Source organism: Rhinolophus hipposideros, assembly GCF_964194185.1.
Source record: "Rhinolophus hipposideros genome assembly, chromosome: X".
Taxonomy (NCBI): Eukaryota; Metazoa; Chordata; class Mammalia; order Chiroptera; family Rhinolophidae; genus Rhinolophus; species Rhinolophus hipposideros.
The window spans coordinates 89,254,792-89,280,785 of record NC_138046.1 but is presented as its reverse complement, the minus strand read 5'-3'; the positions used below and the strand labels follow the sequence as shown (position 1 = coordinate 89,280,785).

Below are 25,994 nucleotides of genomic sequence, written 5' to 3'. Positions count from 1 at the left end.
TCTTCAAAAGTGTCAACGTCCTGAAAGACAAAGAAAGACAGAAACTGTCACAATTCGAGGGTACTAAGGAGACATGACAACTAATTGCAATGTGGGATCTTGGATTGAATTCTGGAACAGAAGGACACTAGGGGGAAATTAGTAAAATTTGAATAAGGTTTGTGGATTAATTAATAGTATTGCAGCAATGTTAATTTTCTGGTATAGGCAATTGTGCTCTGGTTATGCACAATGTTAACATTAGAGAAAACTGTGAAGGGCATGTGGGAGCTTTGTGCTATTTTTGTAACTTTTCTGTAAGTCTAAAATTATTTCTGAGTAAATAATTAAAAAATAAGGTGATAGCTAAATAAACAATTATAAGTTATCAGGGGATACTTTTTACTTAATTTGAGAGAGTTAAGGATTGTTTGTTTTATACAAACTGTTTTAGAGTAACCTGTATTGATAATTTAAATTTAAGGAGCCCAAGAAAATAATTCAGGAAGGACCCCTTTACTCTTTATTAGATCTAGAACAAGCTGGCTTCTTTGTCAGTATTTCAGTCCCCTTCCAATTATAAGAAGGTAATCTCGCCGTTTAGGAAATTAGAGATGTCTCTTGTTGAAATATAGAGTGGGTGGGGATGGTCTTTTTTAAAAACAATTAAGTGGTGTTAGTTCCTTAGTGATGTCATCTCAAGGTATGTGCAATGTCTTCCCAGGTATTCAGAAAGGACCTCATCAGTGCCATGAAAATTTCAGATTCTCACCACATTAACCCTGACAGCTATTACCTCTTTGCGGATACATGGAAAGAAGAATGGGAAAAAGGGGTCCAGGTACCAGCCAGTCCAGACGCTGTTCCACAGCCTACCCTCAGGTATTTGCATGCTTGCACCTTTGACTTAGGAAATGATTGTTTTTTAGGTGTGTGGTGTTTTTATGATTTTATTGGGGAAAGGGAACAGGACTTTATTGGGGAACAGTGTGTACTTCCAGGACTTTTTTTCCAAGTCAAGTCCTTTTGATTTTAGTTGTGGAGGATGCAATTCAGCTCCAGGTCCAGTTGCCATTGCTAGTTGCAGGGGGCACAGCCCACCATCCCCTGTGGAAGTCGAACCGGCAACCTTGTGGTTGAGAGGACACGTTCCAACCAACTGAGCCATCTGGGAGAAAGCTCAGCTCAAGGTGCCACGTTCAATCTTAGTTGCAGGGGGCAGAGCCCACCATCCCTTGCCGGGTCTCAAGGAGTTGAACTGGCAACCTTGTGGCTGAGAGCCCACTGGCCCATGTGGAAATCCAACTGGCAGCCTTCGAAGTTAGGAGCATGGAGCTCTAACCGCCTGAGCCACCGGGCTGGCCCAGGAAATGAACGTTCTTATGGTTATCTGTGCTGCTTAGGGAGAGAGTTTCATACATTTATAAATACAAAAGCATATACCATGTTTCCCAGTTCACTGAGACTACTAGCAGATTGTGCCAGGCTAGGATAGGCTAGTAGTTACAGTCAAGCTCAATTATTTAGGGATATAATATGTGCCCATTTACAGGATAAAACTGTTTGGAGTCCAGTCTGAAATTATAATAAGATTTTTGGAGACGAGGATTTCCAAGTCTGACTCAACAATCAGTAGAATTTATTAGTCTTTGAAGAGAAGCAGAGCATTAATTACATAACCCCATAATAACCCTAGTAATACATAACACCATGAGAAATTCCTTCATTATAATAGGGGCCTTCTAGTGATAGCATCTATAAATAAAGGGCCAAAACATTTAGTTGTAGAATGCATGAGTACTGGGGGTGCCAAAAAAAATGTAGACACATGACTTGTATTCATCTTTTGTTATCAGTATATGTTGAGCACTCGTATTACAATTTTAATACAGTTTTTTCTTTTCTTAAAATGTGTATACATTTGTATAAATGAAAGGGAATAGCTGAAATAATTGGGTTGACTAGAAGCCTGTAGCCTTCATTTGCAAAGATTAGAGAAGAAAGTTTAAGTAGGACAGGACTTTCGTTTTGTAGGAAGGGGAGAGGACTTTTCTGCCAGAGGAAGTAGTAACTTCAGCTCCTCAAAGAGTAATGACTGATTTTGGAAACCATTTTTTCTTATTGGCCTTTGTGTTCCCAGTGCTTTACACAAAGGCTGGAATGAAATAAAATGCTTGATATAAAAATGAGTGAGTGAGTGAGTGAAGGGAGGGAGGGTGAGGGGTGGGAAGGGAAGGGATAGCAACAGATAAAGGGGCTAATGGGATCTGCTGCTTACTATGAGAAATTGTACATCTCATTGTACATCTATTTCTAGTACATACAGAGAGTGCCAAAAAATGTATACGCATTTTAAGAAAGGAAAAAACTGTATTAAAAATTGCAATACTCAATATACACCGATAAAAGATGAATACAAGTCATGTGTATACATTTTTTTGGCACCCCCAGTATTAGGTTCTTAAAGGGCAGAGGTTATACATCCTTGAATTCTCTGTCCTTAGCACCTGGTTCATGCTCCAGAAATGCTTGTTGAGTCACTTCTGGAAACACAAGCCCAAGCTGTCCCACCCACAGAGACTGTCTGCTCTGTGAAGGAAAGCTCCAGTCATGCGGAACCTGCATCCTGAGCCTTACTAGCTCACCATCATTGACACCAATACCTGTCCCCTAAAAATCAGAACAGCATCATGAATGAACAGAAGAGTCAGGCATTTGCACGTCCTTGCTGTCAGTATGTTTATATAGCCCATAGCAGTAACAATGGGGAAGCTAGACTTCCACCTCAATCCTGCAGTAATGATGCGTCCCTTCCCCTCCCATCTAAGGTGGTATCAGAGGAGACTGAGTGCGAAGTCGGGACTTTCACCATTGCCCAGCGGTAATGAGGGCACCTCCTCTTCCTGTAATGTCAGTGGAGGAGGCCACATAGAGAGCAGTAATAAGGTGCTCTTACCAATCCCAGTGAGGGAGGAGCATCAGTGGGGGCTTAATGGAGAGCCAGAACTCCCAGCCTCACCCAGCAGTAACAGAGTCCCTGCCCTTGGATGTCGACAGAGGCCAAATGGTGAACCAAGAGTTCTGCAACTATGGTAGTAATGAGGTGATAACCCCTCTTCCTAACCCAGTCTCCACGCAGAGCAGTGTCAGAGGAAGCAAGTCAAAACAGAAGGTTTAAAGATCCAGAGTCCCAAGTTGCAGTATGAAAAAAAATCACTTATACCAAGAACCAAGAGGATCTCAGCTTGATCAAAGATAGTTAATCGATGCCAGTACCAAGATGACAGAGATACTAGAATTGCCTCATAAAGATTTAAAAGCAGTCCTTATAAAAATGCTTCATTGAACAATTGTGAACACACTTGAAGCAAATGAAATGATAGTATCTCTTCTTTCATTGCTGATATTGGCAATTTTTATCTCCTTTTTTATTTGCTACAGGTTGATCAATTTTATTAACCATGTCACAGAATCATCTTTGTTTTGTTATTTTTTTCTGTTTTTAATTTCATTTTTTTCCTGCTCTTTCTATTATTTCAATTCTTCTGCTTACTTTGGGTTTATTTTGCTCTTTAACTAGTTTCTTGAATTGGGAGCTCAGCTTATTGATTGGACTTTTCATCTTTTCCAATGTAAGCATTTAGTGTTATAAATTGCCCTCTCAGCACTGCTCTAGTTGTGTCCCACAAATTTTGATGTGTTCTATTTTCATTTTCATCCCCTTTAGTGTATTTTCCTCTTTAGACTTCGTCTTTCACCCTTTTTTTCCCTTTTTGAAATTCATTTTGTTTAGAAATGTGGTTTTTAGTTTCCAAGCATGTGGATATTTTCTTGTTATCTTCTAGTTACCGATTTCTAGTTTTGATTCCATTGTAATTAGAGAACACACTCAGTAGAATTCCAATTTGTTTAAATTTGTTGAGGTTTATTTTATGGCCCAGGATATGGTCTATTATGGTACATGTTTGTGGATGCTTGAAAACAATGCTGCTGCTCTTGGGTCGAGTGCTTTATAATTGTTAATTTGATCCTGTTAATGGTGTTGAGTTCTTCTATATCCTTAAACATTTTCTACCTATCATGTCAATTACTGAGATAGGTTCAAGACTCCCAACTGTAATAGAGAAGCCGTTTATTTCTCCTTTCAGTTCAATTAGTTTTTGTTTCACATATTTTGCAACACTGTTATTTGGTGCACATACATTTACAATTGCTATGTTTTCTTGGATTAATCCTTATGTCTTTATATAATGTGCCTTTCCATCTCTGGTAATTTGCTTTGCTATGAAGTCTACTTAATCTGATATTAATATAGCTACCCCTGCGTTCTTTTGAGTAATGTTTGCCTTATATATCTTTTTCTTTTCAACTTACATATATGCTTATATTTTAAGTATGTTTTTAATCCACTCTGTCAATTTCTGTCTTTTAAGGGGTTTACATCATTTACCCCTTTTATGATATGTTTGGGTTGATATGTTAGGGTTTAAGTCTGCCATTTTATTTTATCTTACTGTGTATGTTCTCTGTTTTTTACTTCTGTTTTTTTTTCTGCTTTCCTGAGCCTTACCTGAACAAATTACCACAGCTTCACCCAATGTGAAATACATTATTTGAGTAGCCCATAACTGTTCATGAAATTGAATTTTTAATTAACAACTCTCCCTAAAAAAATACCTCCAGGCCCAAATGGTTTTACTGGAGAATTCTACCAAACATTTAAAGAAATAAAAAGTGATAATCCTAGAAGAGAAATTTGAATCAAACTTAATGGAGTTACAGAATAGCTGACTGTGGGAATATGGATGCACTGTTGTTGAGAGGCTCTAGATATGCAGCCAAAGGAACTTAGTGAAAGTGAAATTATAGACATAAATAAAGTGATTGTGGTAAAAAGAATAAAGATATCCCGGAGGAAATGATGCCAACAAAAAAATAGCACATTAGGGCAGCCCGGTGGCTCAGGTGGTTGGAATGCTGTGCTCCTAACGCCGAGGTCACCGGTTCGAGTCCCACATGGGCCAGTGAGCTGCGCCCTCTACAGCTAAGATTGTGAACAATGGCTCCACGTGAAGCTGGGCTGCAGTGCGCAGCCGGACAACTGCATGAGCTGCCGTGGGCTGCCATGTGCTGCCGTGGGCTACCATGTGCTATCATGAGCAGCCGGCGGCCAGCTTGAGTGGCCAGCAGCCAGCGAGAGCTGCTGTGAGCGGCCGACAGACTGCCAGTGATGGACTGCCTCAGCCTGGGGGAGCGCAAGGTTCATAATACCAACAGGACGAGGAAGTTGCGTCCTCCACAACTAGACTGAACAACAGCTTGAACCAGAGTGGGAGTGGGGGGAGGAAACTGCACATTAAAGGAACTCTCAGAAAAATTTTACAACACTGAAAACACAGAGGACAAAAATGTTGGAAACTAATCTAAATTTAGAAAGGAGTATGACAATTTGTCAAAGCCTAGAAAAGGTGCTTGCTCTGTATCATAAATTATGCAATGAAAAGGAATCAAGCACTGTACTCTTGATAAGTTTTTACAAAATGAATTTAAATTCACAATGTTTCAAATTATAGTATATTAAACACATACTGGTTTTACAATTTTTATTTCCCTATATATAACCAACAATAAGAGAGGTTTTAATGTTTTGACAAAAATTTTAAGGGTCACTGAACAATAATAATTTTTCCCATTGATTATTAAGATTGCTTTTCACGGTTTCAGCTTGCACAGTCATTTTTACAGTACCATGCCACTGGGCAGAACAAGGACTACCTGTAATCTGTAGTGACAGCAGATCAGTAATTTTTTGGAAGAGGAGAGTGGAGCAGGAAGGTACAAGGAAACTTTTGGAAGTAATGGATATATTCATTATCTTGGCTGTAATATTGGTTGCAGAGATGTATATATATATATATGTTTATCAGAACTTACTAATTTGTACATTTAAAGTATATGCAGTTTAATGTATGTCATTTATACCCCAATTAATGTTAATAAAAGTATCATTCACATCTATATACAGAGGGTGCCAAAAACATGTATATACATTTTAAGAAAGGAAAAAAGTGTTTTAAAACTATAATACTCAACATATACCGATAACAAAAGATGAATACAAGTCACGTTTGACCTCTGCAGTTACAAGAGGTGCTCAAAGTGGTTACCATCAGTGTAATTTTCATAAAGTTTTTTCCTTTCTTAAAATGTGTATACATTTTTTGGCACCCTCTGTATATATGCGCATATATTTCATGTATGTGAACAATCACAAATAGAGGAATATATAGATTGGTAAGAAAATGTGATAAGTGATAGTGGGCATATAAAAGCATAACAGTGTGTGATTAGAAGAGAAAAGAAAGACAGCAAAATGTGACTATAAGCTACCTAAAAGCAGAAGCCCTACTGTTAAGTAGTTTTCAATACACGTTTATTGTTGTAAGGAGAATAAGACAAAGGAAGCAAAGAGGAAAATAGGTAGATGTCAGGAAAGAAAATTAAAGAAAAAGCAAAAGATACTCTGGTAAGAAAAATAAAAATGAGGACAGGAAGGAAAGGGTATAAAAACAAGGAAGATTTGGGAATAATAGCAAATAAGAAGGGCTGAATCTCCCATTTTAACCACTTGCCTTTTCTATACTAAAAGTAAAAAAGATTTTTTTCACTTTATCAACCAATTGATTGAGTTTTAGTGTAAGTAAATATGCATTGTACATAATGAGTGACATGGTAAATCAAAATAAGAAAATGGGACAATATTTTTACTGATATATCCCCTCGGGCAAGGAAAGCAAAAGAAAAAATAAACATACAGGCGGCAGGATGGCTCAGTTGGTGAGAGCGTGAGCTCTGAACAATGGGGTTGTGGTTCGATTCCCAAACGGCCAGGGAGCTGCGCCCTCCACAGCTAGATGAGACAACGAGCTGCCGCTGAGCTCCTGGAGGGGCGGCCGGATGGCTCAGTTGGTTAGAGCGTGAGCTCTCAACAACAAGGTTGCCGGTTCAATTCCCGCATGGGATGGTGGGCTGTGCCCCCTGCAACTAAAGATTGAAAATGGCAACTGGACTTGGAGCTGAGCTGCGCCCTCCACAACTAGATTGAAGGACAACTACCTGGAGCTGATGGGCCCTGGAGAAACACACTGTACCCCAATATTTCCCAATTAAAAAAAAGAAAAAAACATATGGGATTACATCAAACTAAAAAGTTTTTTCACAGCAAAGGAAACCATCAATAAAACAAAAAGGCATCCTGTTGAATGGGAGAAGATATTTGTCAAAGGTAAATCTGATAAGAGGTAGATTTCCAAAATTTATAAAAATCTCATTTAACTCAACACCAAAAAAACAACCCAATTAAAAAATGGGCAGACAACATGAAGAGACATTTCTCTAAAGAGGACATACAGACATATGAAAAAAATGCTCAACCTCACCAATCACTAGAGAAACACAAATAAAAACCACAATGAGATGCCACCTCACCCCAGTCAGAATGGCTATCATCAATAAATCAACAAACAATAAGTGCTGGCGCGGATGTGGAGAAAAGGGGACCCTCGTGCACTGTTGGTGGAATTGCAGATTGGTGCAGCCACTATGGAAAACAGTATGGAGGTTTCTCAAAAAACTGGAAATGGAACTACCTTATGACTCAGAAATTCCACTCTTAGGTATCTAGCCATAACGGTAATTTGAAAAAATGTATGCACTCCTATGTTCATTGCAGCACTTTACACAATAGCCAAGACATGGAAACAACCGAAATGCCCATCGGTAGATGACTAGATTAAGAAACTGTGGTACGGGGGGGTTGGGGATAAGGGGAAAGGTGAAGGGATTAGGAAGCAGCTGGTAACCACAAGATGGCCTCAGGGTTTTCTGAAAATTAATTTGGGGAACTTATTCAATAATGTCGTAAAGATTTTGTTGGGTATCCGATGGACATGCGTCCTATATGGGAGACCACCTCAGAGATAATGTGGATGCCTGATCATGGTATTGTACACCAGAAACTAAACATTAATGAATGCCAACTATAATTTTATATATATAATGTGATGGCTGGGTGTGAGGTCAAAGGGATAATGGATGGGGGGAGGGGGGTTCACAGTGTGAGGGATATAAATGATGAACGTCTAAGTATTACCTTGTCTTGTACACCTGAAACTAATAAAAAAAAAAAAGAAACTGTGGTACATTTATACAATGGAGTATTACTCAGCCATAAAGAAGATGAAATCTTACCATTTGCAATAATATGAATGGACCTAGAGAACATTATGCTAAGTGAAACAAGTCAGATGAAGAAAGACAAGTACCATATGATCACTTATATGTGGAATCTAAAGAATAGAATAAATGCCAAACTAATCAGAAACAGTAGCAGAGATAATAGAGAAAAACAGGGTTGCTAGATGGGGGGATGGTGAGGGAGAAGGTGAGGGGATTAGAAAGCACAGTCGGTAACCACAAGATGGCCACGGGGATGCAACAGACAGTTTGGGGAATATAATCAATAATGTTGTAAAGATTTTGTAGGGTATCCAGTGGACACTTGTCTTATTAGGGAGACCACTTCATAGATGCTGTAGATGCCTGATCACTGGACTGTACGCCTGAAGCTGAATAGTAATGAACGTCAACTATAACTTAATATATATGTGGTCACAGGACGTGGAGTACAGCGTAGGGAATGGAGTCAGTGGAACTGTAACAGCTATGTACGATGTCGAGGGGCAGCAGATTGGGGGTGGGGGGTTACCACTTTGTGACAGGTATAAATTTCTAACTATGTTGTTTTGTATATCTGAAACTAATTAAAAAAAAGTGGGAGGTAGGAGGATTTCACTAAGTTCCTCAGTCAGGTCAAGTTCTAAGTTTGTCGCATGACCACCATGGGCTTTTATAAATGTGCAGCTTGCCATTTTTTTTTTTTTAGATTTTTCAAAATTGGTATATAATTGATATTTTTTTAACAAGATAGAATTCACATACCATAAAATTCACCCTTTTAAGTTGTATAGTTGTATGGTGGTTTTTAGTATATTCACAGAGTCATGAAATTATCACCACTATGTAATTCCAATTTGAAGGCAAGAAGTTCAAGATCAAGTTGCTGTCAGGGTTGGTGTCCCGTGAAGCCTCTCTTCCTGGCTTGTAGATGGCCACCTTCTCTCTGTATCCTCACAGGGCCTTTCCTCTGTGCAATAAGAGGGATAGCTATATCTGGTGTCTTCCTCTTCTTTTTTTTCTCTTCCTCTTCTTATAAGGACAACAACCCTATCAGATTAGGTCCCCACACTCGTGACTTCCCTTAATCTTTATTATCTTCTTACGGGCCCCATCTCCAAATAAGGCTTCAGCCTATGACTTTTGGGAAGACATACGTCAGTTTATAACAGCCACTAATCTGCTTTCTGTCCCTATGGATTTGCCTATTCTGGACATCGCATAAATGGAATCTTACAATATTTGTCTATTTGAATCTGACTTCCTTTCCTCAGCATAATGTTTTCAAGGTTTATCCATGTTATAATACTTATCAGTATTTTGTTACTTCTTATGGCCAAATAATATTCCATTGTATGGGTATACCACATTTTGTTAATCTGTTCATCAGTTGATAGATGTGTGGGTTATTTCCATGTTTTGGCAATTATGAATAATGATGGTAGGGACGGTCTTGTACAAGTTTTTGAGTAGACATGTTTTCTTTTCTCTCAGGTATATATCTAGGAGTTGAATTACTGGGTCACATGGTAACCATATCTCTACCATTTTGAGGAATCATTAAATTGTTTTCCACAGCATCTGCAACGTTTTATATTCTTACCAGCCATGTATGAGAGGGTTCCATTTTCCATTTTCCATTTTCTCCATATGCTCACCTTGTTGATAATAGCCATCTTAGTGGGTATGAAGTGTATCTCATTGTGGTTTTGATTTGCATTTGCCTGATGGCTGATGATGTTGAGCATCTCTTCTTCATGTGCTTATTAGCCATTTGTATATTTGTTTTGGAAGAGAACTTTTCTACTTTATTACAAAAAGAAGAAGCCTTTATGTGGTCAGAAAATACAAGATTGATCTTTTTTTCTCTTCCTGTGAAACGCTACTGTTCAGACAGCCAAAGTGTATCATCTCAGTTCACTTCTTTGTTTCTTTCTTTTTTTTTAATTTTCTAATCCATAAACTTGGTATTTTTTATTTATTGGTTTCCTTAATTTTTCTTTGTGATGATTTATAGTTTTTCTGTATAGATATCTTTAACATTTTTTTCATTAAATTCATACCTAGGTCACTGTGGTGTTTTAACGCTATTGTACATAGTTTTTCTTATTTTAGTTTGCAGTTGTTTCCTTTTAATATGTAGAAATACTACAAATATATCCATTGACCTAGTATCCCATTACTTGGATAAATTCACTTATTAATTGCAGTAGTTTGTAAGTTCTTTAAGGTTTTCTGTGTACACAGTCATGTCATCTGTAAATAAAAATAATTGTACTTCTCCCTTTTGAGGTTGATCGGTATAGTAGTACCCCCCACCAAAGAATCGTGCCTCCTGCTCTCTGTGCCCTTATGTATAACCCTCCCACAACAATTCTGAACTGGTGTTGTCCAATGTGACGTCAGCAAAAATGATGCAAAACAAAGGCTTGATAAGCACTTGCACATGGAGGCTTGCCTTCTTTGAATCATGAGACCACCATGTCATAGAGAACACCCCCGCAAAACAAAAGCAAAGAATATGTTGATTGAGAGGCCCCACTGTCCTAGGTAAACTCTTTTCCCTGGACTCCCACCAGATGATTACAGTTTCATGAATGATCCTAAAGCAAGACCAGCAAGAGATGGCTCTGCTAACTCACAAATTTGCAAAAAATGGTAGATAATTGTTCTTTGAAGCTGCTAAGTTTCAGAATAGTTTGTTATGCAGCAATAAATAATGGGTACAGGCATTTGTACCTAGAAATAGGGTGTTGCCATAACAGAAGCACAAAATCTGTGGCATTGGTCTGGGCATGATCTGAGGCTTTAAAAGCAGCACAGAGATTATTGGTAAAGTTGGATGTATGGCAAACAAACTGTTAGTGGGGTCTGGACAGATGTCAACCCATAGAGTAAAACCCTTAAAGAATTCATAGAAAACACAAAAAAGTTAAGATATTTGTACTAATTTGCATTGTATTGTACTATACTGATAAAAGCACAATCATCAGTTCACTTTATGTTCCATCGCATTCACTTTGGAATGAATGCCCTTGGTTGCTGAAAATCTGACTCTTCAGTGAACAAGGCGACAAATTTTTTCCCTGATCATCAGTTCCAGAATGTCCCATTGTTATATAGTGCATTCCTGAATTCCATATATGTGTGTGTGTGTATATATATATATATATATATATATATATATATATATCCAAAAATGTATACACATTTTAAGAAAGGAAAACTATTAAAATGGTAATACTCAATATATACCGATAACAAAAGATGAATACAAGTCCCGTGTGACTTCTGCAATTACAAGAGGTGCTCAAAGTGGTTACCATCAGCGTCCAGACACTTCCGAGTATGGCAAACTACTGCTTGAGCAACATCGACCAGTGTCTATTGTATACATTTTTTGGCATCCCAGGGTGCGTGTGTGTGTGTGTGTGTGTGTGTGTGTGTGTATTTGGAGAAATTATTCAGGTCTTTTGCCCACTTTGAAAATTGGGCTGTATTTTTGTTGCTGAGTTGTCAAAGTTCTTTACATATTCTGGATACAAGTCTCTTATCAGATACATGATTTTAAAACATTGTCTTTCATTCTGTGAATTGCCTTTTCACTTTCTTGGTGGTGTCCTTTGAGGCACAAAATTTTTTAAATTTTATGAAATTCAGCTTTTCTATTTTTTCCTTTGGTTACTTGTCCTTTTGGTGTCAGGTCTAAAAAATCATCACCTAAACCAAGGTCATGAAACTTTACATCTATTTTTTCTAAGAATTTTATAGTTTTAGTTCTTATACTTGGGTCTTTGATCTATTTGAGTTAATGTTTGTATATGGTGTGAGGTGTTCGGGGTTCAACTTCATTCTTTTGCATGGGGATATCCAGGTGTCCCAGCTTCATTTGTTGAGCAGCTTACTTTTAGAGAGTCATAGACACTATATACCCTAACCCCACCCACCTGGGTTCCATGAGTACCTTATAAACCAGGCTGCTATGGAGGAAAACATAGTGCTTGAATCACCAAGAAATCCCAGTTCTATTTTTTCTTACAAAAGTTTAAATACTAATTTTTTATTAGTTTCAGTTGTACAAAACATTATAATAATAGACATTTACACTCCTGCCAAAGTGATAGCCCTCCCCCCATCTACTACCCCTCCAACATCGTATATAGCTGTTAAAAAATTGACTATATTCCGTATGTTGTACTTTACGTCCCGTGACCATACATATATATTCAAAAAAAACTGTATGCACATTTTAAGAAAGGAAAAAAGTTGCATAGAAATTATACTGACGGTAACCATTTTGAGCACCTCTTGTAATTGCAGAAGTCAAACGTGACTTGCATTCATCCTTTGTTATTGGTATATATTGAGTATTACAATTTTAATACAGTTTCTTTGTTAAAATGTGTATACATTTCTTTGATACCCTCTGTATATATTTAATTACAGTTGACATTAAATATTGTACTTTAGCTTCAGGTGTACAGCTCATTGGTCAGGCATCTACACAGTCTATGAGGTGATCCCCCTGATAAGTCCAGTGCCCATCTGGCACCTTACGTGATCTTTACAACATTGTTGATTGTAGTCCCCATACTGTATTTGATGTGCCTGTGACTATATTGTGAGTACTAATTTGTACTTTCTAATACCTTCATCTTCTCCCCCCTCCCCAGCCCTCCCATCTAGCAACCATCAGTTTTTTTTCCCTAAATCTCTGAATCTATTTGTTTTGTTTGCTCGTTTATTCTGTTTTTTTAGATTCCACATATAAGTGAGATCATTTAGTATTTGTCTTTCTCTGTCAGAACTTATTTCACTTAGCATAATATTCTCTAGGTCCATCCATGTTGTTGCAAATGGTAAGATTCCATCCTTTTTTATGGCCAGTAGTAGTCCATTGTATAAATGTACCACAGTTTCTTAATCCAGTCGTCTACTGATGGGCATTTTGGTTGTTTACATATCTTGGCCATGTGAATAGCGCTGCAATAAACATCGGGGTGCATATAATTTTTCGAATTAGTGTTTTGGGTTTCTTTGCGTAGATACCCAGGAGTGGAATTGCTGGATCATAAGGTAGTTCCATTTTCAATTTTTTGAGGAACCTCCATACTGTTTTCCACAGTGGCTGCACCAATCTGCAATCCCACCAACAGTACACGAGGGTTCCCTTTTCTCCATATCCTCGCCAGCACTTATTGTTTGTTGAGTTATTGATGATAGCCATTCTGACTGGGGTGACATGGTATCTCATTGTTGTTTTTATTTGCATTTCTCTAAAGATTAGTGACGTTGAGCTTCGTTTCATATGTCTGTTTGCCATCTGTATGTCCTCTTTAGAGAAATGTCTCTTCGTGTCCTCTGCCCATTTTTTAATTGGGGTGTTTGTTTTTTCAGTGTTGTACGAGTTTTCATAACAAATTTTGGATATAAGCCCCTTATCAGATGTAACATTGACAAATATCCTCTCCCATTCAGTAGGCTGTCTTTTGTTTTATTGATGGTTTCCTTTGCTGTGAAAAAACTCTTTAGTTTGATATAATCCCCCATGTTTATTTTTTCTTTTGCTTCCCTTGCCAGAGGGGATATATCAGTAAAAATATTACTAAGGATATTGTCTGCAAATTACTTCCTATATTTTCTAATAGGAGTTTCATTGTTTCAGGTCTTACATTTAAGTGTTTAATCCATTTTGGATTTATTCTTGTATATGGCGTTAAGGTAGTCCAGTTTCATTTTTTTTGCATGTATTGTCCAGTTTTCCCAGCACCATTTATTAAATAGACTGTCTTTACCTCCAGTGTAAATTCTTGCTTTCATTGTGATTAGATTAAATGACCATATAGGCATGGATTTATATCTGGGCTTTCTGTTCTGTTCCATTGACCTACGTGTGTGTCTGTTTTTATGCCAGTACCTCGCTGTATTGATTACTGTAGCCTTGTAGTGTGACTTGATGTCAGGTATCGTTATACCTCCCACTTTGTTCTTATTTCTTAAGATTGCTGTGGCTGTTCGGGGTCTTTTATGGTTCCATATAAATTTTAGGATTATTTTTAAAATACCCTCTTTCACAAATTTACCCAGGTGACTTTTTAAAGTTTTTCCTACTTTGAACTAAGAAGCTAATTTTTCTACTTTATGCTTGACTCTGCCCAAGTATGATACTTTTTCCCCATACTATATGACAAAACACCATTTATGTTCCTTTTTATTGGTTAATTTTATAACCTTTTATGTTAGTGTTTCTTTTTGTATGTCTTTGTTGTTTTTTGCATAGATTACACAACTCCTAGAAGTTAAGGAGGTGTCTGGTAACTGTTTGGTTATTTTACACTACTGAGAGAATATTTCAACAGTTTTTGAAATGAAAAGATAGTACCTTTGGGAGCATTTGAGGTCTTGCTCCCTGGCATGTGTCGTGAGTTTGGCTCAAGTAAACTCATAAAAATTTTAAAAAAGAAAAGAAAAAAGCTTTATTCTCAAAGTTTCAAATTAAAGAGTTTTCTTCTGACATAACTGCCGAATCTAAACTAATATAAATGTTTCATAATAAACCCTTGTAATGATTGCTTTTAGAATTAAAACTTATCTTCAGTGATTGTGTATTGCTTTCATATAAAGAAGAAATGTTAGTAATTATTCAATTATAAAAATTCTTCCTGGCTTCCAGATTTTAAAAATTGTAAGTCACTGTGCATTGAAAGCATGAGGGCATTTCTCTTTTTTAACACTTAACTTTTTATTTACTTAGTTAGTTTTGGTCCTTGGAAAGAACCTTTTAGATTTTTATGAAAATATAGCTAACATACAATATTATGTTAGTTTCAGGTGTACACCATAGTTATACAACATTTATGTACCTGAAGAAATGATTGTTTATTAATTCGGTGCAAAAGATTTTTATACAGAATGTTATCACGGTTTACAATAGCATACGAAAAGTGTCAGAATGTAAAAACAAAAATCTTTTAATATGTTATTTTGGGTTAGTTTGTTAAAATCAAAACCTAATTGGTTAGTTATTTTATACTAATGGAAAACTCACTTCTCTGGAGAAAATATTCTAAAATATAAATCTGTTAGAGAAATTTAAGAATGACTCTTAATGTAATACGATAGTTACATAAGTTAAAATATTGGGAAACAGTTCTTTACCATTATGTATTAGTCAAGATAGGCCATTTGCTGTAACAAACATCCCCAAAAGTCTCAGCATCTTAATGTAATGAAGGTTTTGTTTCTTGCACATGTCTCCTTCCAATGTGGGTTTGGGATGGGGGTCATCTCTGTCCCATGTAGTCATTCAGGGACTCAGGGGTTTGTTTTATTCTAGTTTGGTTTGGTTTTGTTTCTTTTTCTTTGTTTTTTTTTTAATTAAAGTTTATTGGGGTGACAGTTGTTAGTAAAGTTACATAGATTTCAGATGTACAATTCTGTAATACATCATCTATAAATCCCATTGTGTGTTCACCACCCAGAGTCAGTTCTCCTTCCATCACCATATATTTGATCCCCTTGGTTTCGTTTTTGAGTGGCTCCTCTACCTACTAGGTCCTTTCCCACTCCCTTCTCCACCCTAAAAATTCTAAATCCAGTCTTCAGGAAAAGAAAAGACAATGCAGAGGGTTATGCAGGTAGATTTTGAAGGGGAGGCAGCTAGACTTTGAAGTGGTTTATCCACCCATATGCCATAAGCCAGGACTCATTCACATGGCCCATCTAACTGCAAAGGAGGCTGGGGAATGCAGTCTTGCTGTGTGCTTAGATGAAAAAAGGAAACAGGGTTTGGTGAGCACAGAGCATTTGTCTGCTGCTCTTTAATAGTGGCATTACAAATTCAAACCTACATGAGCACAGGAACCTTATTTATTTTATTCACCACTGTAACACTCTCTGACCTCTTGCATGGCAGCTCTGGGCTCCAGGAGTGAGCATTCCAAGAGATAGGAGGTAGAAGCTGCTAGTGTCAAGGCCTGGGCTCAGGAACTGGCACAGTATTCCACCACAATAATTAGTACATTTGCAGAGCTGCCAGACTGAAGGGGAGGGAAATAGAGCCTACCACTCAGCAGAAGAACTATCAAAGGATTTCTGACCATCATAAGTCCATCACAATAGTAATATTTTAATGTTTATATTTGAGTTACTGGTCTTATTACCTACAGATTAATCCTTTAGAAAAACTTCAATGTAAATAAAACTAAACACTTGCCTTTTATTTATTACCTAAACCGCAAGATTGTCAAAATACTTCAGAATTTTATTTCCTAATGGACTTAGAAGTGATTTTGGATCTCTGTAAATTAATTGACCTGATCCTTGGGTGCTAGAATTACTCTATTAGTGGTATAATAACTAAAAAGGACAAAAAGATACAATAGAGTAGGTGGAGCAAATCCTGTCAGAATTTTTGTTTTTGGCTTCAGACTAGGATTTTCCCTCTGTTCTGTCGTCCTTTGTGCAGTTCTCTTGTCTTGTAGTGTAGTGTGTGTATGTGGTGATTGAGGGGTGTGGTGCAGAGAATTACAGAGCCAGCTTGCCCTGTAAGTTACAACTACTTAGATAAGTTTGTTCACTACCACAAATAATTTTTTTTTAAGGAAGGCACAGCTCACCATGGTCCATATGGGAATCGAACCAGCAACCTTGGTGTTATTAGCACCACACTCCAACCAACTCAGCTAACCAGCCACCCCCACAAGGAATTTTTTGAAAGTTCAACAAATAAAGATGCTGTTGACCCCATTACATATGTTTTTAGGTAGACTATGGGTGATTTTGTCTCTCGTCAGTGATAAATAAGCTTCAGATAGTTTTTTTCAGGTTTTCATTTGTATATTTAAATTATTTTCTATTGCAGTAAGGTTCCCGTGAAAGGAAAACAATGCTTCATGTTTGGTAAAAGAAGTACGCATTATATATAAGTTGTATGACACAGAAGTGGTTAATGGTTAATATTTACTACGTGTATGTGTGTTTAAAACTATAGATGAATTATTGACTTACTGTAAAAAATAATCAGAGTACAAAACATTAACTGTAATATATATGCTTATACATACATATACATTGTATGTGTATATATAAATAAAGGGGAATGTTCTTGATTTTTTTCACTTAACAATATATCATATACTTCTGAGTCAATGATACTGAAAAAGGGAATGATTAGATTTTCAGGCAGGCCCTATTTCTCCTTGGAATGTAAAAACTGGACTAACTGCGCTATGGATAGCAGTACTTGCTTCACTAACTTGCCGGCTCAAATATATACCCACCGGTTCAGCATTTCCACTTGGATGTCCAGTAGACATCTCGGACTTCAAGGTCCCAAACTGAACTACTGATCTTCCCAAAGTAGTCCCACCTGTAATTTTCCATGTTTAATTGATGGTAGATCTATCCTTTCTGTTGTAGCTTCACCTTTTCAGTCTTTCAGGTGACATTCTTAGTCATCTTTGATTCTTCATTCCCTCGTACCCCATATTCACTATTAAAGGAGACCCTCTTGGCTCTACTTTCAAAAGATAATTTGGATTTCATACAGTAAAGTCAAAAGAAGAACAGCCACTAATGATCAATGGGAGCACAGGCCTACCTGCCTCCAACTTCACTGCTGTATTTGATCGTCATGCCTCTCTCACCCCCCCTTCCTCCCCTTGTCCTGCTCTTCGCACACCACCTTTCCCATTCCATTTCAGGCATCAGCAGCCTACCATTCATGCTTTCACTTGTGAGAATTAGTACAGAGTACAGTGTACAGAGACTTTCATATACACATTTATCTTATTTAAAGTTTAAAGCAGTCCTTTGACTGTTTTCCCAGTACTATTGCTGTATAAGTTGTTTTTCCATTTACTATTGCATCAAGCAACTATGTTATCGTATTCATGGATTCTGTGGGTCTGGAAATCAGGCAGGGCACAGTGGGGGTGCTTTGTCTCTGCTCTACAATGTCTCTGACCTCATCTAAGAAGACTTGAAGTTTGGAGGTGACTCAGTAGTTCGGGGGTAGAATCATCTGCAGGTTTATTTACTAACATGTCTGTCACCTGGGCTTGGATGTCATAAAGACTGCATGTAGCCTCTCCATGTGGTTTGGCTTCTTCACAGCGTAGGTAGACTTTTTACAGGCCTTAGGCACAGGGCTCGCCACATGCACATGTTCCAGCAAACGGGGTGGAAGCTATATTCCCTTTTATAAGCCAGCCTTGCAATTCTCAGAGCATCACTTCTGCCATATTCTATTGGTGAAAACAGTCACAAGCCCTCCCCAACTCAAGAGGAGAAATAACCTTTACCACTTGATGCGGGAGTGGCAAAGTCACATTGTAGAAGAGCGTGTGGGATTTTGAAAATACCATCTGCCACTGGTTATAATTGTCCTGTTTGATAGATGAGTCATGGAGTCTGGTAGAGAAATGGTAGCCTCGAGTGGCAAGATTAATAAGGGGTATCTTGGGAAACTACTCCTAGAGAAATGATAACAAGAGGCTCCTATTTAGTGATCTTTTAAGACACTTATTTCCAGCCTTTAAAAAATCCATGATGTTACAGTATTTGCAATATCTGTGCTCTTCACAGATGATTCTAATCTGCTCATTAGGAAATGAAAAATAGTCTCTACTGCCAAATATTTTTAAGATTTTTATTAAAGTATAGCTAACATGCAATATTATATTACTTTCAGGTGTACACCATAGTTATTTAACATTTATATGCCAAAAGAAGTGATCACCGTAAGTCCAATAACAATCTGACACCTTACCACGCTATCACAATATTATTGACTATATTCCCTATGCTGTACATTACATCCCCATGACTTAATTGTTTTATACCTGGAAATTTGGACCTCTTATTCTTCTTTATCTACCCCCCCTTTTTCAGTTACATTTGACATTCAGTATTATTTTATATTAATTTCAGGTGTGTAGTATAGTGGTTAGACATTTATATAATTTAAAAATTGATGCCCCTCACACGTCTATTACCCACCAGGCACTATACATAGTTATTACCATATTGTTGACTATATTCCCTATGCTGTACTTCATATCCTCATGACTATTTTGTAACTACCAATTTGTACTTCTTCATCCCTTCACTTTTGCACCCTGCCCCCCAAGTCCCTCCTCTCACCCCAACACCATCTGTGTCCATCTGACACCATACATAGTCATTGCAATATTATTGACTATATTCCTTATGCTATACCCTACATCCCCATGACTACTGTGGAGCACACAGTTTGTACTTCTTAACCCCTTCTCCTTTTTCACCCTTCCCCCAACCCCCTTCCATCTGGCAACCATCAAAATGTCCTCTGTATCTATGAATTTGTTTCTCTATTGTTTGCTTGTTTATTTTTTCTTTAGATTCCACATATAAGCAAAATCACATTGCCTCTGTCTTTCTCTGTCTGACATACTCCACTCAGCACAATACCCTCCAGGTCCATCCATGCTGCTGCAGATGGCAAGAACCCATTCGCTTCCCTGGCCAAACAATATTCTATTGTATAAACATATATGTACTATCTCCTCTTTATCCATTCTTCCTCCGAGGGACACCAAGGCTGCCTCCACATCCAGACCATTGTAAACAATGCTGCAATGAACATAAAGATGCAAACATCCCCTTGAAATAGCATTTTGGGTTTCTTCAAGTAAATACCCAGAAGTGGGATTACTGGGTTCTTCTTTGTCTCTTCTTATAACCTTTGTTTTGCAGTCTATTTTGTCTGGTATCAAAATATTGCTACCCCAGCTTTTTTTGTTTGTTTCCATTTTCATTAAATATCTTTTTCCATCCCTTTCAGTCTGTGTGTGTCTTTCAATCTGAGGTGAGTCTCTTGTGGGCAGTACATGTCAGGATCTTGTTTTCTTATCCATTCAGCCACCGTGTCTTTTGATTGGAGGATTTAACTGATTTATATTTAAAGTAATTGTTGATAGATATGTAGTTATGGCCATATTATTATTCATATTTTTTATCTTTTTCCTTTGTCTTAAAGAAATCCTTCTTAGCATTATACTCTCAAGATCCATCCATGTTGTCACAAATGTTCCTATATCATCTTTTCTTACTCCCGAATAGTATTCCATTGTGTATATATACCACAACTTCTTTATCCATTCATCTCTCTAAGGACATTTTGGTTGTTTCCATGTCTTGGGCACCGTAAACAAAGCTGCAATGAACATTGGAGTACACGTGTCTCTATAGAGAAATGCTTTCAGATTTTTGGGGTAGATACCCAGGAGAGCGATTGCTGGGTCATATGGTAATTCTATTCGTAATTTCTTGAGGAACCTCCACACTGCCTTCCATAATGGCTGCACCAGTCTGCATTTCCACCAACAATGTATGAGGGTTCCTTTTTCTCCACAGCTTCTCCAACACTTGTTACCATTTGTCTTGCTGATGATAGCCATTCTGACTGGGGTGAGGTGATATCTCATTGTGGTTTTTATTTGCATTTCTCTAATGATTAGTGATGTTGAACATTTTTTCATATGTGTACTTGCCATTTGTATGTCCTCTTTGGAGAAATGTCTCTTCAAGGTCCTCTGCCCATTTTTCAAATGGGTTGTTTGTTTTTTGTTGTTGAGTTGCATGAGTTCCTTGTATATTTTGGATATTAGCCCCTTATCGGAGGCACTGTTTGCAAAAATCTTCTCCCATTCAGTTGGTTGCCTCTTTATTTTGTCGATGGTTTCTTTTGCTGTGCAGAAAGCTTTTAAGTTTCATATAGTCCCATTCTTTTATTTTAGCTTTTACTTCCCTTGCCTTTGGAGTCAAATTCATAAAATGCTCTTTGAACCCTAGGTCCATAAGTTTAGTACCTATGTTTTCTTCTATGCAGTTTAGTGTTTCAGGTCTTATGCTTAACTCTTTGATCCATTTCGAGTTAATTTTGGTACATGGTGACAGAGAGCAGTCCAGTTTCATTCTTTTGCACGTGGCTATCCAATTCTCCCAGCACCATTTATTGAAGAGGCTGTCTTTCCTCCATTGTATGGTTTTAGCTTCTTTGTCAAAAATTGTCTGTCCATATTTATGTGGTTTTACTTCTGGGTTCTCAATTCTATTCCATTGGTCTATGTGTCTGTTTTTCTGCCAATACCATGCTGTTTTGATTATTGTAGCCCTGTAGTACAAGCTAAAGTCAGGCAGTGTGATACCTCCAGCATTGTTCTTTTTTCTTAAGATTGCTTTGGCTATTCGGGGTCTTTTGTGGTTCCAAACAAATCTGATGATTTTTTGTTCTATTTCTTTTTTTTTTTTTAACTTTTATTTTATTTTTTTCATTTTTTTTAAATTTATTAGTTTCAGGTGTACAAGACAAGGTAATACTTAGACGTTCATCATTTATATCCCTCACACTGTGAACCCCCCTCCCCCCATCCTCTATCCCTCCGACCTCACACCGAGCCATCACATTATATGTATAAAATTATAGTTGGCATTCATTAATGTTTAGTTTCTGGTGTACAATGCCATGATCAGGCATCCACAGTATCCCTGAGGTGGTCTCCCAAATAGGACGCATGTCCATCGGATACCCAACAAAATCTTTACAACATTATTGAATACGTTCCCCAAATTAATTTTCAAAAAACCCTGAGGCCATCTTGTGGTTACCAGCTGCTTCCTAATCCCTTCACCTTTCCCCTTATCCCCTGTTCTATTTCTTTAAAAAATGCCATTGGGATTTTGATGGGGATTGCATTAAATCTGTATATTGCTTTGGGTAATATGGCCATTTTAACTATGTTGATTCTTCCAATCCATGAACACGGAATGTCTTTCCATTTCTTTGTGTCTTCTTCAATTTCTTTTGAAAATGTCCTGTAGTTTTCATCATATAGGTCTTTCACATCCTTGATTAAGTTTATTCCTAGGTATTTCATTCTTTTTGCTGCAATTGCAAAAGGAATTGTTTTTTGTATTTCTTTTTCTGAGACTTCATTGTTAGTATATAGGAATGCAATGGACTTTTGTACGTTGATTTTGTAGCCAGCAACTTTACTGTATTTGTTGTTTCTAATAGCTTTTTGGTGGAGTCTTTAGGGTTTTGTATATATAGCATCATGTCATCTGCAACGAGTGACAATTTAACTTCTTCATTCCCAATTTGGATGCCTTTTATTTCTTTCTCTTGCCTGATTGCTCTGGCGTCTCTCCCGATTTTTAATGGTTACATGCAGCTGTCAGACCAGCTTGTTCCATGTCTCCACCCCTCCTCCCAGTCTCAATGTGGCCTCTTCTGTATGTCTTGTACCTGCCAAATATTTAGATCAACTGAAGACATACTGAGGATTCATTGTGCATAAGATGCCAGCAGAGGGCATAGGTCAGGTCAGAGTGGTCGCAGCTTCCTTTTATTGCCTTCTCAGCCTCACAGTAGAGTTCACATGGACCAGAGGTAGCAAGTAGGTAGCCTACCTTGAGGAGCAGCAGGTGGATAGGCCTTCTTTCTATGGGGCTAAGGAGATGTGGTTGTGGGTCCTTTCATCAAAGGTCCATCATCCAGAAAATTGTTACAACATTCGCTTACACTCAAACATCCAAATTGGAAACTGCACCCTACTACATCATTCTAACAAAATTGCTCAGACCTCTAGGTTTGTGAGTTTTGCTGATTTGGTTAGTGGTCTGGTGACCATTCAAAGAGTGTCTGTTATACCTAGTATATAATAGCCAGAGAATAAAATCACCCAAGGATAATCCTGGGATTTTCCCCCCAGCTGTAACAGTGTTATATGTATTTGAAGATATTAAAGCAGCGTTTTTAAATTCCAGAGTCATACTTTTTTTCACTAATTCTCATACACCTTCCCTTCTATCGTTATAAATACAACAATTTATCCTTGTGAGTATGTTGTGTTAACTTTACCTTTTACCCATGTGTTTCCTTTCCTTTGGTGTTACTGGTTCGCTCTATAATCTTTATTGTCATGGACTCAGTCCTTAGATTCAGATCTTTAGTTACATGTGAAAATATACACATGAAAAGATGAGATAACATCATCATCATTATAAATTTTGCATCAAGTTGTAATATATACACGGAAAAGTAACCAAAGCATAACTGTATATAACTCTGTGAATTTTCATGAATTAACTGTCCTTTCACTGCCACTCAGATCAAGAAATAGAGCATTACTAACACCCCAGAAGCCCTCCTGCTCCTCCCCACTAACTGACTTTCGTCACCATAGGTGACCGTTTTACCAGTTTTTGAACTTCATCATGTTCGTCACTGTGGTTGTGAGATTCATCCATGCTATTGCATGTAGTAGAGCATTAAGTTGCACTTCTGTGTCATAATCCGTTGTGTGAATATACCGCATGTTATTTATCTGCTCTGTTCTTGATAGATATTTGGGTTGCTTCCAGTTTTCAGCTATGATGAAAAATGCTAATATGAACATTTTTCTGCATCTTTTGGTAGATATATGTGGACTTTTTGTTAAGTATATTCGTAGGAATGGGTTTTCTAGATCATAGGGTATATGTATGTTCTGGTGTAATATCTGCTGCCAAATAGTTTGCCAGAGTGGCAGTTCACACTCCCACTAGCAGTACATGAGAGGTCTATTTGCTCCACTAAGTATTGTCAGTTTTTGATCAGTCTTCAAGTTTAGCCATTCTGGTAGGCAATAGTGATTGATTTCAATTTTCAATCTGTAATAACTAATGAGGTTCAGAACCTTTAAAATGTTTTCTTGCCCTGGATAGCTTTATTTGTCAAGTGTCTATTCAAGTTTTTTGCCCAGTTTTTAGTTGGTTGTTCTGTCTTTTTGTAATTAATTTGTAAGAGTTTGTTATATATAGTTGATAACGTTTTTCAATGTCTTTCTTTATGGTTAATGACTTTTGTGTCTCATTTAAAAATTACCTTTTTCTATCCCAAGGTTATAAAGATACTCCCCTTCGTTTTCTTCCAGAAGTCTAATAAACATTACTCGTTTAATTTAAAAACATTTATAGTCTACCTTGTTCCACATAGAATTTGAGGCAGTTGAGGTATTAGCAGAATATTCTTCCTTTTAGAAGAAGATGAATCTTGAAAAGATTATTCTAAAATTACCTCATACGCCATTCATCAAAAAAGCACAGCATATTTAATCTGATAGTCTCTGGAGAATTCATATCCGTGTCTTGTCCTTCTCGGTTGGGTTCATTTCAGTTGGAAGCAGGCCTCTTATAGCAGTTCCGAAATTTTTAGCTTCAATTAATATTATAGCGTTCTGTTTTTTCTTCAAATATTTGTTGCCTTTGGCTTTAAAAACTCCATATAGTAGAAAAAATAATATGTGCAAATGTGTATAGTTACTAGCTTTATTCAGTATATATTGTTTGGAATTATAACCTTTCAGAGGGATGCTTGGGAGGAAATATTTACTCTGTATTTGCAGAGTAGACTTTGCCTATATATTTATATGTATTCATATGAATGCATTTATGTTTATGAATCCTTCTAAATATATAGTAACTCTAGAGTAAAGAAGCTGGCTCCAGAAGTCTTACAGATAAACATATTTCATCATAAAATAATGAAAATTACATCTGTTTGTTTCTTTCTTGTTGTTTACAATTGCCAGGGAATGATAATCCAAATTTCCTCTTGGGTACATTTTCTTTTTATTAAATGTTTTTCCTTTTTTAATTCTTTTTTTTTTTAATTTTTTTATTGGGGAATTTGGGGAACAGTGTGTTTTTCCGGGACCCATCAGTCGTCCTTCAATCTAGTTGTGGAGGGCACAGCTCAGCTCCCAGTCCAGTCGCCGTTTTCAGTCTTAGTTGCAGGGGGCGCGGCCCACCATCCCATGCGGGAATTGAACCGGCAACCTTGTTGTTGAGAGCTCGCTCTCTAACCAACTGAGCCATCCAGCCGCCCTTCTTGGGTATATTTTCTGATGCTTGATGCAGTACCTAAAACATTGGTTGTAGACTAGGTCATTGGTATGAGAAACTTCTTTTCCTTTCCTTGCTTGGTTTCCTTGCCTTAGGCTCTTAAGTGTCAGAAGGAGTGAGGGGAAATATGGGTTTGCTCAGCCCTGCTGAAGAAGTTGATGGAAGAACATAAATCTTTCATGCCATCATATTACTCTGGCTCAAGCTTATGATCACTATCATTTATGTTTGGGTAATGCCTTAAGTTTGTGTAAGCCCATGGCCTCTTGGCTTTAACTTATCTACATAAACAGTGAAAATAAGAAATATAACAACAATGGCATTATTAAAACATTTATTTTTTGCTATACACTGTGCTAAGCACTTTATATATTTTATTTCATATAATTGTCTTAATCGCCCTAAAAGTCTGATATTATTTTATCACAATTTATGATTATCGTCAGCCCTAGCTAAGAAAACTGAACCAATATGGAAACTAAGTAATTGCCCAAGATCACCATACAGGTGAGTGGCAGAATAAACAGCCTTGTGTGATTCTCAAGCCTGAACTCTTTATCACCATCCAGTATTGCTTTTGTGGCAGAAAAGCATGAGCTGAAATAGGTCTTTGGTACGGAATCTGGCTGTGCCTTTGTGCAGGTATCACCCCTTCCTCGGTTTCCCCTTCTGAATAAACATGTGGCCGTTGTACCAAGAACACACAATGCAACATTTCATTAGAATGAATGGTAGTAGGGACCCAGGAGCCATGAGGGTAAATGAAGCATTTCGTTAGCAGTCAGTGTTCACAGCTTATGACAAAACTGAATTTGTAGAACCATTTGCTGTCTAAAAAGGGATCTGCCATA

At 37.4% G+C, this 25,994-nt stretch overlaps 1 protein-coding gene across 5 annotated transcripts in view; it reads left to right on the top strand.

The window, feature by feature from the left end:
- Positions 1–25,994, top strand: part of JADE3 (jade family PHD finger 3) — a 143,991-nt gene that overhangs the window by 94,960 nt on the left and 23,037 nt on the right. For all 5 annotated transcript variants that reach the window (XM_081042427.1, XM_081042426.1, XM_081042428.1 and 2 more), the window contains one exon: positions 704–861. In XM_081042427.1, coding sequence (XP_080898553.1) covers positions 731–861 — 131 coding nt within the window. In that variant the 5' untranslated portion in view covers positions 704–730. The remainder of the gene's footprint in view (positions 1–703; positions 862–25,994) is intronic.